This window comes from Scardinius erythrophthalmus (genome assembly GCF_964197995.2).
Source record: "Scardinius erythrophthalmus genome assembly, chromosome: 1".
NCBI classification, from domain to species: Eukaryota; Metazoa; Chordata; class Actinopteri; order Cypriniformes; family Leuciscidae; genus Scardinius; species Scardinius erythrophthalmus.
This window is the reverse complement of record NC_138221.1, coordinates 12,734,773-12,748,011: the sequence shown is the minus strand read 5'-3', so window position 1 is coordinate 12,748,011 and position 13,239 is coordinate 12,734,773. Positions and strand designations below refer to the sequence as shown.

The following is a 13,239-nucleotide window of genomic DNA, read 5'->3' as shown; positions in this document are numbered from 1 at the left end:
GCCCCCGTAAATTTTTCGTCAACGATACCAGGGACAGCGAAGCACCGGGGAACATGAAATTTGGTGGGCATGTAGCCCCACTAGACTTCTAAGGAAAAATTTCGTTTGGTCCCCGGGGGCCACTCCCCCCCCCCCGCGCTGGGCCCCCCCAAACCCAAAAAAATTCAGTTTTTCCTAAATAACTACCTGAACCGTGGCACCGAGGATGAAGAAATTTTTATGGTATGTTGGTCTACTAGACTTTTACGGAAAAATTCCGTTTGGTCCCCGGGGGCCACTTCCCCCCCCGCGCTGGGGCCCCCGTAAATTTTTCGTCAACGATACCAGGGACACCGAAGCACCGGGGAACATGAAATTTGGTGGGCATGTAGCCCCACTAGACTTCTAAGGAAAAATTTCGTTTGGTCCCCAGGGGCCACTCCCCCCCCCGCGCTGGGCCCCCCCAAACCCAAAAAAATGCAGTTTTTCCTAAATAACTACCTGAACCGTGGCACCGAGGATGAAGAAATTTTTATGGTATGTTGGTCTACTAGACTTTTACGGAAAAATTTCGTTTGGTCCCCGGGGGCCACTTCCCCCCCCGCGCTGGGGCCCCCGTAAATTTTTCGTCAACGATACCAGGGACACCGAAGCACCGGGGAACATGAAATTTGGTGGGCATGTAGCCCCACTAGACTTCTAAGGAAAAATTTTGTTTGGTCCCCGGGGCCACTCCCCCCCCGCGCTGGGCCCCCCCAAACCCAAAAAAATGCAGTTTTTCCTAAATAACTACCTGAACCGTGGCAACGAGGATGAAGAAATTTTTATGGTATGTTGGTCTACTAGACTTTTACGGAAAAATTTCGTTTGGTCCCCGGGGCCACTTCCCCCCCCCACGCTGGGGCCCCCGTAAATTTTTCGTCAACGATACCAGGGACACCGAAGCACCGGGGAACATGAAATTTGGTGGGCATGTAGCCCCACTACACTTCTACGGAAAAATTTCGTTTGGTCCCCGGGGGCCACTCCCCCCCCCGCGCTGGGCCCCCCCAAACCCAAAAAAATGCAGTTTTTCCTAAATAACTACCTGAACCGTGGCACCGAGGATGAAGAAATTTTTATGGTATGTAGGGCCCACTCTTAAGGGCCCACATCAACCTAGCCCATAATCAGTCATTTGTGATTTGCGCCCCTCCCATAAAAAATGAAAATGCAATATTATTCTGCTTTTATCGCCCCTATCTTCAGTGGAGATGTTCAGAACTGCACCATATTTCATGTGTATGATTAACTTGACATCCTCTGGGGGTATCCTCTGCTAAGTTTTGTAGAATTTCATCCATGGGGGGGGGGGTATAAAATAAATTCATTTATGTGCACATTTAGTGACTGTACACTCATCGGCCTGTAGATGGTGCTGTTGAGCGAAGGGTTGCTGGTTTAGGATGATACTGTCACACACACACATGCAGGAATACAAACAAACGCAAACATGCACACACACTGACATCCACACGCACAGACACACACCCATACACACACATACAAATCCACATGCACAGACACACACACACAAACACACACGCGCACACATGTACGCACACATACATACACGCACAGACACACACACACACACAGACACACACATACACAAACACACACACACACACACACACACACACACACACACACACACAGACATGCACATACTATTACTTTTTTAGGTATATACATAAACACGCAATACAGCCAAATTACTCCACGTCATTTATTTTTGTGGAAAGCCAGTGCAGGCCTGAGCGGCGGTCATATTTTGTACCGCGATGCGGTACATCTAGTTAAAACTGACATTTAACAAAAAAGGTTATGTCATTTTATTTTATATATTTAAAACATAGCCTATACAATATTTTATTATAATCTGCATGTTGCCTATTCTCTTCACTGTATATACATATATGACACAACCCTGTCTCTTTTTGCTAAATATTCGTTTTAATGATCAATATTATAATGTTTTTTTATTCATCATATTTTTAAAATGAAAACAAAAAGAGTCAGGGTTGTGCTTTATATTTTGTGTTGTTGTAAATATGCAGTGAAGATAATCAATTGCGTTTCCTGAACCACATTTGTGTGGCCATTATGTTAAAGATTTTTTTTTAAATGAAAATGAAAAGAGGCAAAGTGGTGGTTTATAACATATTTCGTTTTATTTGTAGCCTAAAGAGATAACCGGAGTAGCCAGAGCGAGCTGAGTGACGCTATCAAGTACGCCGCTGTTCCATTTGCAGAATTATCGGACTTGCGTCCTCCCGTCCTCGGGAGTTCGTTCTCCTGAGTCGAACTTGTCAGTCCGAACTACCAAGGACTCTAGTCCGAACTTTGCGTACTTGGTATTGAGAAACGGCTGTTGTTGTACACACTGCAGTGTTTCCGGGATCTACGTCAGAATGCTGCCTCATTATTGGACAGCTCATGTGTCAGGATCACACGAATGCGTTGTGCTGCTCACGTGACTAGCGTCTGTTGTGGTCAAAGTCCTTTTTGGTTCAGGTCTCAAAAAAGCTCTCAGAGTCGAAGTTCCAGGTCAAAAGAATGAACTTTATTGACAAGCAACAAAGTGAGATGCCAGCTGGCCATCTGGACATCTAAAGTTACCATTCCCAGTCCTCATGTCTTATACTTTGTTCTTATTTCTAGGTGCCCAATGGGAAGATAGATATTTTGAAGAATGTCAGTAACCAACCAGTTAACTGGAACCATTGACTTCCATTGTACATTTTTTTTCCTACTATGGAAGTCAATGGTTCCAGTTAATTGTCTGGTTACTGACATTCTTCAAAATATCTATCTTTCTGTGCAGCAGAAGAAAGAAATTCATACAGGTTTGAATCAACTTGAGGGTGAGTAAATGATGACAGAATTTTCATTTTAAAGTGAAGTATCCCTTTAAACACATTTAAATAAAGTAATTTGTAAATAACGTAGTTAAATAATAACAATAATCATCTTGGATATGTTTCATTTAAGTTTAGCAAGTAAATTGTCCAATACAGGCACTGATGTTCAAACGTGGATGTTTTACATATCTTAATGATAGTTAATAAACTAGTCTTAATCAACTTTTTACAGAAATGAGGATGGAGCTCATACAAAACTTACAATATAACCTGCATTCACAATAGTACAATTCATTTTCATGTTTGGCTTAAAGGGGGGGTGAATTGCTGTTTCATGCATACTGAGTTTTTTACACTGTTAAAGAGTTGGATTCCCATGCTAAACATGGACAAAGTTTCAAAAGTTAAGTTGTACGTTTGAAGGAGTATTTTTGTTCCAAAAATACTCCTTCCGGTTTGTCACAAGTTTCGGAAAGTTTTTTTCGAGTATGGCTCTGTCTTACGTAAGATAGAGCAGAATTTCCTTATACGGGTCCTAAGGGCACTTCTCCGCGGCCGCGCGCGCACTCGCAGACCAGAGAGAGAAGAGAGCGAAAGCAGTACGTTACCTCAAAGCGCTATGCTCGGCTTTTAGGGAAGTCAGTGTCACCAAAGAAGTGGGTTTTTGGTTGGCAGGGCAAGACAACCCTGCACAGATTCCCAAAGAATCCAGCGTTAAGGGAATAGTGGATGGAGTTTGTTTTTTCGAAGCATCAACGGAGGTTGTGCACGACTCTTTGTTCCCTGCATTTCGACGATGATTGTTTTATAAACAAAGCCCAGATCGACTTATTTGCAGATCGTCTAATGCTTAAGGATCGAGCAGTCACGGTGAGTAAACTACTTCAAATGTCTCTGTGTGGTGTTAGCTCGGCGCGTTAGCACAGCTATAGCACACCGCCCACACGGCCCGCCCCCAGCCGCTCGGTTTTTTCCGGAAAGACTCGGTACAGCCAATCTTTAACTTATAAATATAATAAAACTAAAGACGTTTTGGAGATATGAAGGATGCAATACTACTCTATAGGTACTCAAGATTAACAGGAGATTGAGTGAAAATGAGCATTTCACCCCCCCTTTAATTGTTTAATAGCCTATGTTGTGAACTTAGAATCGAAAGACCAGGAGACTTGGTTGTTTCTTCAGCAGGATTCTTTATTGAGAACACGATCTGTCGGTAGCTGCAGTCACCAAGTCTGACGTGAAATGTTCTCTTACAGTTTATATACATTTAGGGCCAGGAACCGAAAAAGACAGGTTTAGGAACCAGTTCTAGACTGGGAGCATTGCCCACCCTAATCCACTCAGCATATCTATTCAAACACTGAGACCCGAGTACAGGACTGGCTGGACTTTCTTGCTAAAACACAAACTCCAAGAGTTTCAGTAAAACAGGACTGACCAGAGTCTTTTGCTAGAAAACTCTGATAATCATAATTTATACCTAACTTTAACATGCTAAATTCAATGTAAACCTATATTAAACATTTTAATAAATATGCTTTCCCACACTTATAACTTTCTATGCATAGCCTACCCCACTATGTTTTATTTGTTATTAAATAAACTTACATGGCTATTCAGCAGCACAGCATCAGTTGTCCAAAATAAAATAGTTATCCAAAATAAACAGTTCTGTTCAGCAGTGCTGTCACTGTCATAATCTGTGTGTGCCTGCCAGTGCCTGTCTGCGTACTGTGGTACTATGTTCACGCATGCTCAGTCTCCATATGAGCTGGCGCCTCCATATGCTTGCGAACCGTTCTCGCTGTACTTGAACTTATTTAGAAATAAGCTGTTCCTGAAAATATCATGCATTGTTAACACAAATAGCCTAAATGTTTAGTTTGACAGCTTTACAAAACATTAATTGTTTCAAACCTTTAAAATGCAGCAGTTGTGCTTTCATGTTAATTATTTTGCTGTAATGCTTGATAAACAACATTCATATTTCTCAAAGTTAGATAGCCTAATTAAATCTGTGTTCAATTATTTATGTTCATGTTGCATATGTAGCTTCTTGTGTGTACAGTATATTCTGTTTGCTATTATGCTATTTGTGTGTATATTTGGAAAAGCACAATAAACTTTTTTTTGTATTTTACATTTTGTTTTTTTCTTTACAGTATTAAAGTAAATGCCTAAAAATACTTGCAAGGATAAATTATAAATAATTATAAATTAAAAGGATATATTAAGAGGAATATAGAGCAAACTGTTATCTCTTGGCTAGGCTTTTTATTCTACTAAAGGCTCTCCTCTGTTGCCAAGGGAGACTGGGTGTTACCTCAAGTCAAAGGGCATGCACTACCCCTTCCCCCACAGCTGCTGTATACTGTTACAGAACTTAGGGTAACTTAAAGGGGTGATGAACTGAGAAATCAAAGTTTCCTTGAGCTTTTGACATATAAGAGATCATCATACTATAATAATATCCTGTAAGTTTCAGAACTGAAAACTACCTTGTTAGTCCAATAAAAGCTTTTATAGACATCAGGCTCAGCAAACGACTCGTTTTTTCAAAGTGGGGAACTATGACGTCAAAGAGGATAAAACACCGCCTCCACAAAAGAAGATCAACGCCTACTTCAACACGGCCTGTTTAGCCCCGCCCACCGATTCGCCCAAACATGCTAAATAACATAGGACGACATGATAATTGCTAAACCGGATCGAGCTACTTCCAAGCAATAAACATGATGTTTACTAAATATTGTGCAGCGCCTGTTTGTGGAAGAAGACAGTCTGCATAAGCTTCCTTCAGATTCCAGCATGGTTAAACTTTATTAAATCAGTCAATCACAATTTCCCGACATGGATCTGCCAGCAACGTAAGTAACCATGTGTATTCTAATGCCTGATCTGCGATCAGTGATTTCGGTGTAATTATTCAAGTTCAGATATTTCTCTTAAAATGTTCAATACTGTTTATGCATCAGTGACTAAACGATCAACTTCACATAATTTCTCGTAGTATTATGAAAATAATCTTTTTTTAAACTGTTATTAAATTATATAGCCTACAGAAAGCGATCAAAGAACGATCCCTTTCGCCCAAGCTGTCAATCAAACAGCACAGCGCGAGCCGCGAGAGCTTATCTGGACACTTACCAAACTCGTGATGAAATAATGACACTGTTACACTACACAACGAAGCTCTTACTGTGTACTCACATCGTGTTTGCATTGTGATTTGGTGTAAGCATTTGTGAGAGTGCAAAAATTGCGTTGCAATGATAAGATCTTTATTCACGCGGTCAACAGACTGTGTCATCTGCTCAGTGCTCATCATGCTGCAACCTTTCATGTGATGGAATAGATTTAAATATAATGCTTTAAACGATACTTTTCACGATTTGTTAATCTCGATAGCTGTAATAGTAAAAACGTAGTAAAAGTTTTCGAGAGAGTTCCTGTAATACTAGCTATTTCATTGCAAGCATGTCAGCCAATCACAGCAGTGGGCGTTTGCACTGCAGTCTCACAGTAGACACGCCCCTTCAAACGGAGCGTTCAAATCTGAGGCTGAAATCAGGCTTGGAAAAATGGCTTTTATTTATAAATTATGACAATTTTTTATGTAAAAATCATACTAACATTATAAGGGCACCCCAGGCAACATTATAAAATAATAAAACAATCCAGTTCATGACCCCTTTAAGCCACACCACTTTTGACACCTCTGACTCCAGAGTTCACTAACAACAAGGCAGAGACCGGTAGAAAAAGAAGCCATTTTTGAAGATGACCTCCAGAAAGAGGAGCAATAGCAAAGTGCAAGCTTTGCAACAATATTTTGTCAGGCCAAGGAGAAACAACTTCAGATTTCAGAAGATATCTTCAGACAAAACATCCAGCTGCATTGTTTGTGCAAGTAAGGCACGAATCTACAGAATCTGCATCAGCCTCAGGTAGTTGTGCTTCTACGGCTGCTGTCTCCTCTGTTACTGCCTCTACTTCGTCCTCATCTGGCACCAGTGTCCAAAGGACAAGACAAAGTCAGATGACAAGCTTTGTGAGAGCACCAATTGGCCCTGTCAAACAAAGCAAAGTGGATGAGGAGTTAGTTAAAATGATAGCTATGGATTTTCAACCTTTATCAATCGTCGGTGACACTGGATTTAGAAGATTCTCGAAGGCAATTGATCCATCATACATTTTACCGAACCGAAAGACTATATCAAACACTCTGATGCCACAGCTCTACAGCAGAATTAAAGAAGAGGTGAAGGTGAAAGTCAGCAATGCCTCTGCTGTGTGTCTGACGACTGATACCTGGACGGCACGGACAACTACAAGTTTTATGGCAGTCACTTGTCATTTTATCGATGAACATTTTACTCTTTCATCACCTCTTCTTGACTGCTTTTCATTCACTGACCGACATACTGCTGACAACCTGGCAGCCGAACTTAAAAAGATATGTGAAGAGTGGGGAATCACAAACAAAGTGGTTGATTTGATGACAAAGCAGATTTCCAGAAAGCTGAATGGAAGCACTTGCCATGCTTTGCCCATACATTGAATCTGATTGTGAGGGAAAGCTTAAAACACATTCAAGGGACAGTGACAAAAGTCGAGAGTGTTGTTGAGTATGTCAACAGAAGCACTGTTGCAACAGAAAGACTAAAGGCAACACAAAACAAATGGGCCTTGAAGAGCTGAGGCTCAAGCCGGATGTAATTACAAGATGGAAGTCCACGCATTACATGCTAAACAGATTTTGGCTGCAGAAGGAAGCAATCATTGCTACAATTGCACTGGTAAACCCCAGCTTTCCAACCCTGACACTTGACGAATGGGGCATGATTAAGAATGTTTGTGAGATTTTGAAGCCCTTTGAAGAAGTCACTGTTGAAATTAGTGGTGAAAGGTATGTATAATTATTTTAACATAGAACTGCTTCCACTAGTGAAATATTTGAAATAAGTGAATGATTTTGTCATATTTCAATCCTCTTTTTTTTTTCCTTCTCATAAACAATGATAACTTATTAGATCTGACTTAGTTATTTTGTGTTTTTATTGAAACAGATTTGTGACTGCATCCAAGGTCATTTTGATTGCAAGGGGACTGCACAAAGTTGTCCAGCGATTGCAGGGGTGCTGTGTCTAACCATTAAGGGTTAACACAGCAGTGATGAAAAGGAGACTTTGCATAGTAGCTACCTCTGTGCCTTCAGAGAGAGTGTTTTCCAAAACAAGTCAGATTATTTCAGAAAGACGAAACAGACTGAGTCCAAACAAAGTTAAGCAGATTGTTTTTCTGTATGCAAACCTGCCCTTGTAAGACAACATACCAAAGAGAGGGTCAAATGACTAAGTTGCATATTGTTACTTGTGTATCTTTTATTGTCTTTTCACTGCATTGGTTTAAAACAGTTTTTGTACTTTTTTTTTTTGATAATTCAAAATGACATTTGTTATTTACAGATAACAACAGGTATTGCCTGAAGCGTTAAATGTGCAAGAGCACTTTTTTATATAATGCAATATAAGGCATTGCCTGAAGAGTTAAACGTGTGCAAGTGCACTTTTTTTGATAATGCAAGATAATAACTGGCATTGCCTGAGTTAAATACAGTGTAGTGTGCAAGTGCACTAGTTTTCAACAATTCTTCTTTGTTCAATTTGAATGGTGTATTGTTTGAAACACTTTGACAGTTTCATTAAAACAGTTTATTTAATACAAACTAAATTTGTGAATGTGTCATTAACTATAATTACAGTATAGGAATTTCTTGCTTACTGTTAAAAAATCCCTTATTGAGATCGTAAAACACCCTTCATGTAGCCTTCAGCAGCATCTTCAACTAAAACAATGCACAGCCATTTAAGACAAGATTTTTTAAAAAATAAACAATTTAATACTTTCACTCCACCAGTTGTTTCAAAAACGCATACAGTGATAATACAGTAATTAAGTCATAAACATTTCCAATATGTTTTATTTTGTCACCCTTTTTGGTTTGCAACAAAATAATAAAGCAGCATGTATTTCGTCCGGGGAAAATAATTACACTCATGCTCAGTATCTCCAACTCATCAGTTCTCAGAATGTCGGAAGCGTCCGAAAGAAACAGTTTTCGGCAGAGCCGCGGGAACATATTTTATCAGGAGGGACTGTGTCAGGCATGTCCAAAAGTGAGTAACTTTAGTTATTTGTGGATCAGCGCAGACGCAAGACGCGAACTGTTTTAAACGATTCAGTCCGATTTAGTGTTCGACCAGTTCACTGAAAAGAACCGGTTCAAAAGAACGATTCGTTCACGATCCGGCCATCAGAAAGAAGAAGAAGAAGAAGAAGAAGAAGAAGAAGAAGGAGTCCTGAGGTGAGGAGAGCAGTTTGCGGTATTTCTCATATTCACACAACCATCACACACACTTTATACAGTTTGATTAAGCGACAGACTCATTTCTGTATTGTTTTCATCGATCACAGCGATACTTGTGCGTCTTTTCTGGATTTAGTGCAGCAGCAGCGAGCATGAGTTTTTTTAGGATCATTGTCAGTTTTGAACATTATTGCAATGATTGTAATTACTAGAAAATCAAAATATATTTTAGATATTAACATTATGCTGTTGTAGTTATTTAGATGAGGTGGTTAATTAAGTTTGGTTTGGTTTTATGTTTTATTTGTGTCAGATGGTGAGAAGCAACAGTAATGTCTTTCAATAGAGCAGTTTAACAGGCTTTTATCATGTATCCTGACTCAAATAATGTGTTTCTAACAGCAAACACTCAGAATAAAGTGAGATGATCTGCTGATGATCCTGAATGGCTTGTTGAATGAGTGTTGATAGTCTGAGGCTCATCAATATTAACAGATCTGCTGAAAACACTCTTTATTTCATGACAATAGTTCCTGTTTTCACCTCATTTATTATGCTGATGTCTTCAGATCTCCTGTGAATTGACACTTAAAGCTCATTTCATTGGTGTCAACAGACTGTATTTGTTGCTCAAAAATATAAGTTTATTTCTGTGTCGATACTTTCAACTGTTTTTTTCTTTTTCTGACCATTGTTAATATTTGGAAGACATTATGATGTTTATATTATTTATCATTTCTATTTTTCTGTCTATATTGTAATGCAAAAAGCAGGAGAGTGTTCTGGTTAGACATAATATACATTTGCATCAGTTACTTTACTTCAGACAGACATAAATGCTTAGATGTGATATTTAGTATAAAAACAAATTCAGGAACTGATATTCTTTTTTTTTTATTTGGTCAGATCAGCTCCTCCCACTGCAATTCTCCAATAAATGCTGTAAATTCCCATCAGCTACAAGTAAAGACGAGCATCAGAGCATCAGGAAGAGCTGAGATCTGCAAAGACTGAGTTTATTAAAGAGGACAGTGAGAACATGAGTGATCCAGAACCCTGCAGAATGAAACACACTGAAGATCCTGAAGAACAAAGAGGTTGGTGTTTATTCTTCATTCATTCATGATGCTGAAGAACATTCATGTTAGAGACATTCAAGCACATTTAGATAAACAGTAAAACTATGAAACGGTACAGAATGTTTTTTGTTTGTTTTCAACAAATGGTCAGTAAAGGAAGGTTTGAGACATTTGTATTGATGTCAACATCAGATCAAGCTAAAGCTATTTTATGTTTTATTTGACATTTATTTTATATCTGGTTCCCAATTTGCAACAACATTACCAGTTTTACCAATTTTAGTCATTTTCAACATAGTTTAAACTTTTTTTTTTAGGAATAATCAGTAAACACCAAGTTACTGATAAAATTGTGTTAGAAGTTATAGTGTTACTATCTGAAATCTCAGCTTTGTCCATAGAACCATTATGCACACAGAAGCTTGGATTCCTTTCTATGTATGTAATGCACATCTGTTATCCATTACTGTGGACTGCAGTGTTTCACTTGGAGGAGAGCAACCTATTGTAAGCATTATATAGCCTTCTGGACCACAAGGCACAGAAGGATATCTAGCCGGATATTGACCATTTATAGATTTGTTATACAATGTATATGATGTCATGTATGGTTTGATTGGCTAAAGCCAAATACTCCCTTCATATTCTTGCTATATATTCATATTTAGAGTTTTGTGAGTTTGAGCGACACTCCACCAGTGCTGGTTAATTGTTCATTCATATGCCTGATTAAAGACGAAGACCAAAGGCACTTTCTTGTTGGAATTCTTCATTTCTAACAAATTGTAGTTGTCAAATATCATATAAGTTATTCATAGTTATAGAGATTCTTCTTACAGTAACTTTGGTAACAGGGTTGATGGATACAGTCAATGCTACAGTTTGTGTCAAAACTGAGACAATGGATTGAGATTATTTCCTTGTCTTCCCATCATGCAGTAGAAAGAGCCCAGTGTCACTTCTAGAAGTGGGAAGTTCGGATCATTTTACTGACTCGGATCGTTGAATCTTTTTTCGAGTCATTTCGTTCATTTCAGCAGAATGCATGTAAAATGTTACATGTTAGTCAAATTCCTCAAACACATCAAATGTTGATCGCATTAAGAATAAGAAAAAAACTGCAATGCAAGGAAAAGGCCAAATTATGAGCAGGGTTCGTACGGGTGCTTGAAATCCTTGAAAGTGCTTGAATTTTGATGTTGTGTTTTCAAGGTTTGAAAAGTGATTACATTTTGGATAAAATGCTTGAAATTGTAACTGTATTTCTTTCACAACAAAAACCTATCTGACTGAATGGTTCGTTTATTAAATGGAGAAATAAAATGTTGCAACAATGTTACCAGAATTGTTGTCATTTTCAAAATTGTTTACAAAATTGTTATTTCTTTAGGAATAATCAGTAAACACCAAGTTACTGATAAAATTGTATTTGTCAAATATCATACAAGTTATTCATAATTATAGAGATTCTTCTTACAGTGACTTTGGTAACAGGGTTGATGAATGTGATCAACACTGTAGAGTGTGTGTAAAAACTGAGACAATGGATTGAGATTATTTTCTTGTCCTCCCATCATGCAGTAGAAAGACCCCAGATGATGTCACTTCCTGAGTGTCACAGTTTTAAGTAGGGCTGCACAATATATTGAATATCGAAATATCGCAAAGTAGGGCTGAACGATTTTGGAAAATAATCTAATTGCGGTTACAAAAATCGCGTTTCATCATATTGCGATATTATCGTAAATGCAATTAATCGTTCAGCCCTATCGCTGAGGCATATATCGCGATATGCGTATCGAAACGGCTTGCAATAACTGGGGTCATGAACAAAAGATAAAGAGAAAATCACTCACTGCTCTTGGCTGAATAACTTTTGTAGCTTTAATAGGAATCAGAATTAATAAGCCGTGTTTTATTTTTACATATGATTATTCAGTTTCTGTTGTTAAATAACCCTAATGTAGGATAACCTGAAACCATTGTTAGGGGTTAAAGGGATAGTTCACCCAAAAATGAAAATTCTATCATCGTTTACTCACCCTCAAGTTGTTCCAAACCTGTATGAGTTTCTTTGTTCTGCTGAACACAAAGGAAGAATGTTTGTAACCAAACAGATCTCGGTCCCCATTGACTACCATAGTATATATTTTTTCCTACTATGGAAGTCAATGGGGACCGAGATCTGTTTGATTCTGTCATTCTTCCAAATATCTTCTTTTGTGTTCAGCAGAACAAAGAAACTCATACAGGTTTGGAACAACTTGAGGGTGAGTAAATGATGACAGAATTTTCATTTTTGGGTGAACTATCCCTTTAACAGTTTAGGACCCAAGGACCAGATGTTTGAAAGAAGACCCGGAGTCAGAATTATAATAAATTGAAGAAAAGTTTTACTGAAGATAGTTTGCAGTTTCATCAGCAGAAGTTCAGCTTCAAGACTCACACAGGAGTTCGTAGGCCGCCCCGCTTAGTTACAAAGATCACAGCAGTTACACACACACACACACACACACACACACACACACACACACACACACACACACACACACACACACACACACACACACACACACACACACACACACACACACACACACACACACACACACACACACAGCAGTTACACCATTTCCAAGGTCTAAGCTACGTCATTGCTTACAGGTTAAATGATTCTCATTGGCTAAGAAATAGATAAACATAGTAATTTTCCACACATATACAGATAGACTGAAGCACATCTCCATAGATTATGCATCTGACACTCAGACCTCTTAAGTTAGGCATGTCGTGACCTTCCAGTTCTCAGATTTGCATTGTTGGGTGCCAGCATGTCCCGAACAACAACTCAGTCAATCTCCAACAATGCCAGTGGTTTCTTAACCTGTAAGCAAGAAGACTAACA

At 38.8% G+C, this 13,239-nt stretch overlaps 1 protein-coding gene across 1 annotated transcript in view; it reads left to right on the top strand.

Moving 5' to 3' along the window:
* Positions 1–9,203: 9,203 nt before the first annotated feature.
* Positions 9,204–13,239, top strand: part of LOC308692821 (uncharacterized protein) — a 69,157-nt gene continuing 65,121 nt past the window's right edge. The window contains exons 1-2 of the mRNA XM_081369226.1: positions 9,204–9,271; positions 10,162–10,352. Coding sequence (XP_081225352.1) covers positions 10,295–10,352 — 58 coding nt within the window. The 5' untranslated portion in view covers positions 9,204–9,271; positions 10,162–10,294. The remainder of the gene's footprint in view (positions 9,272–10,161; positions 10,353–13,239) is intronic.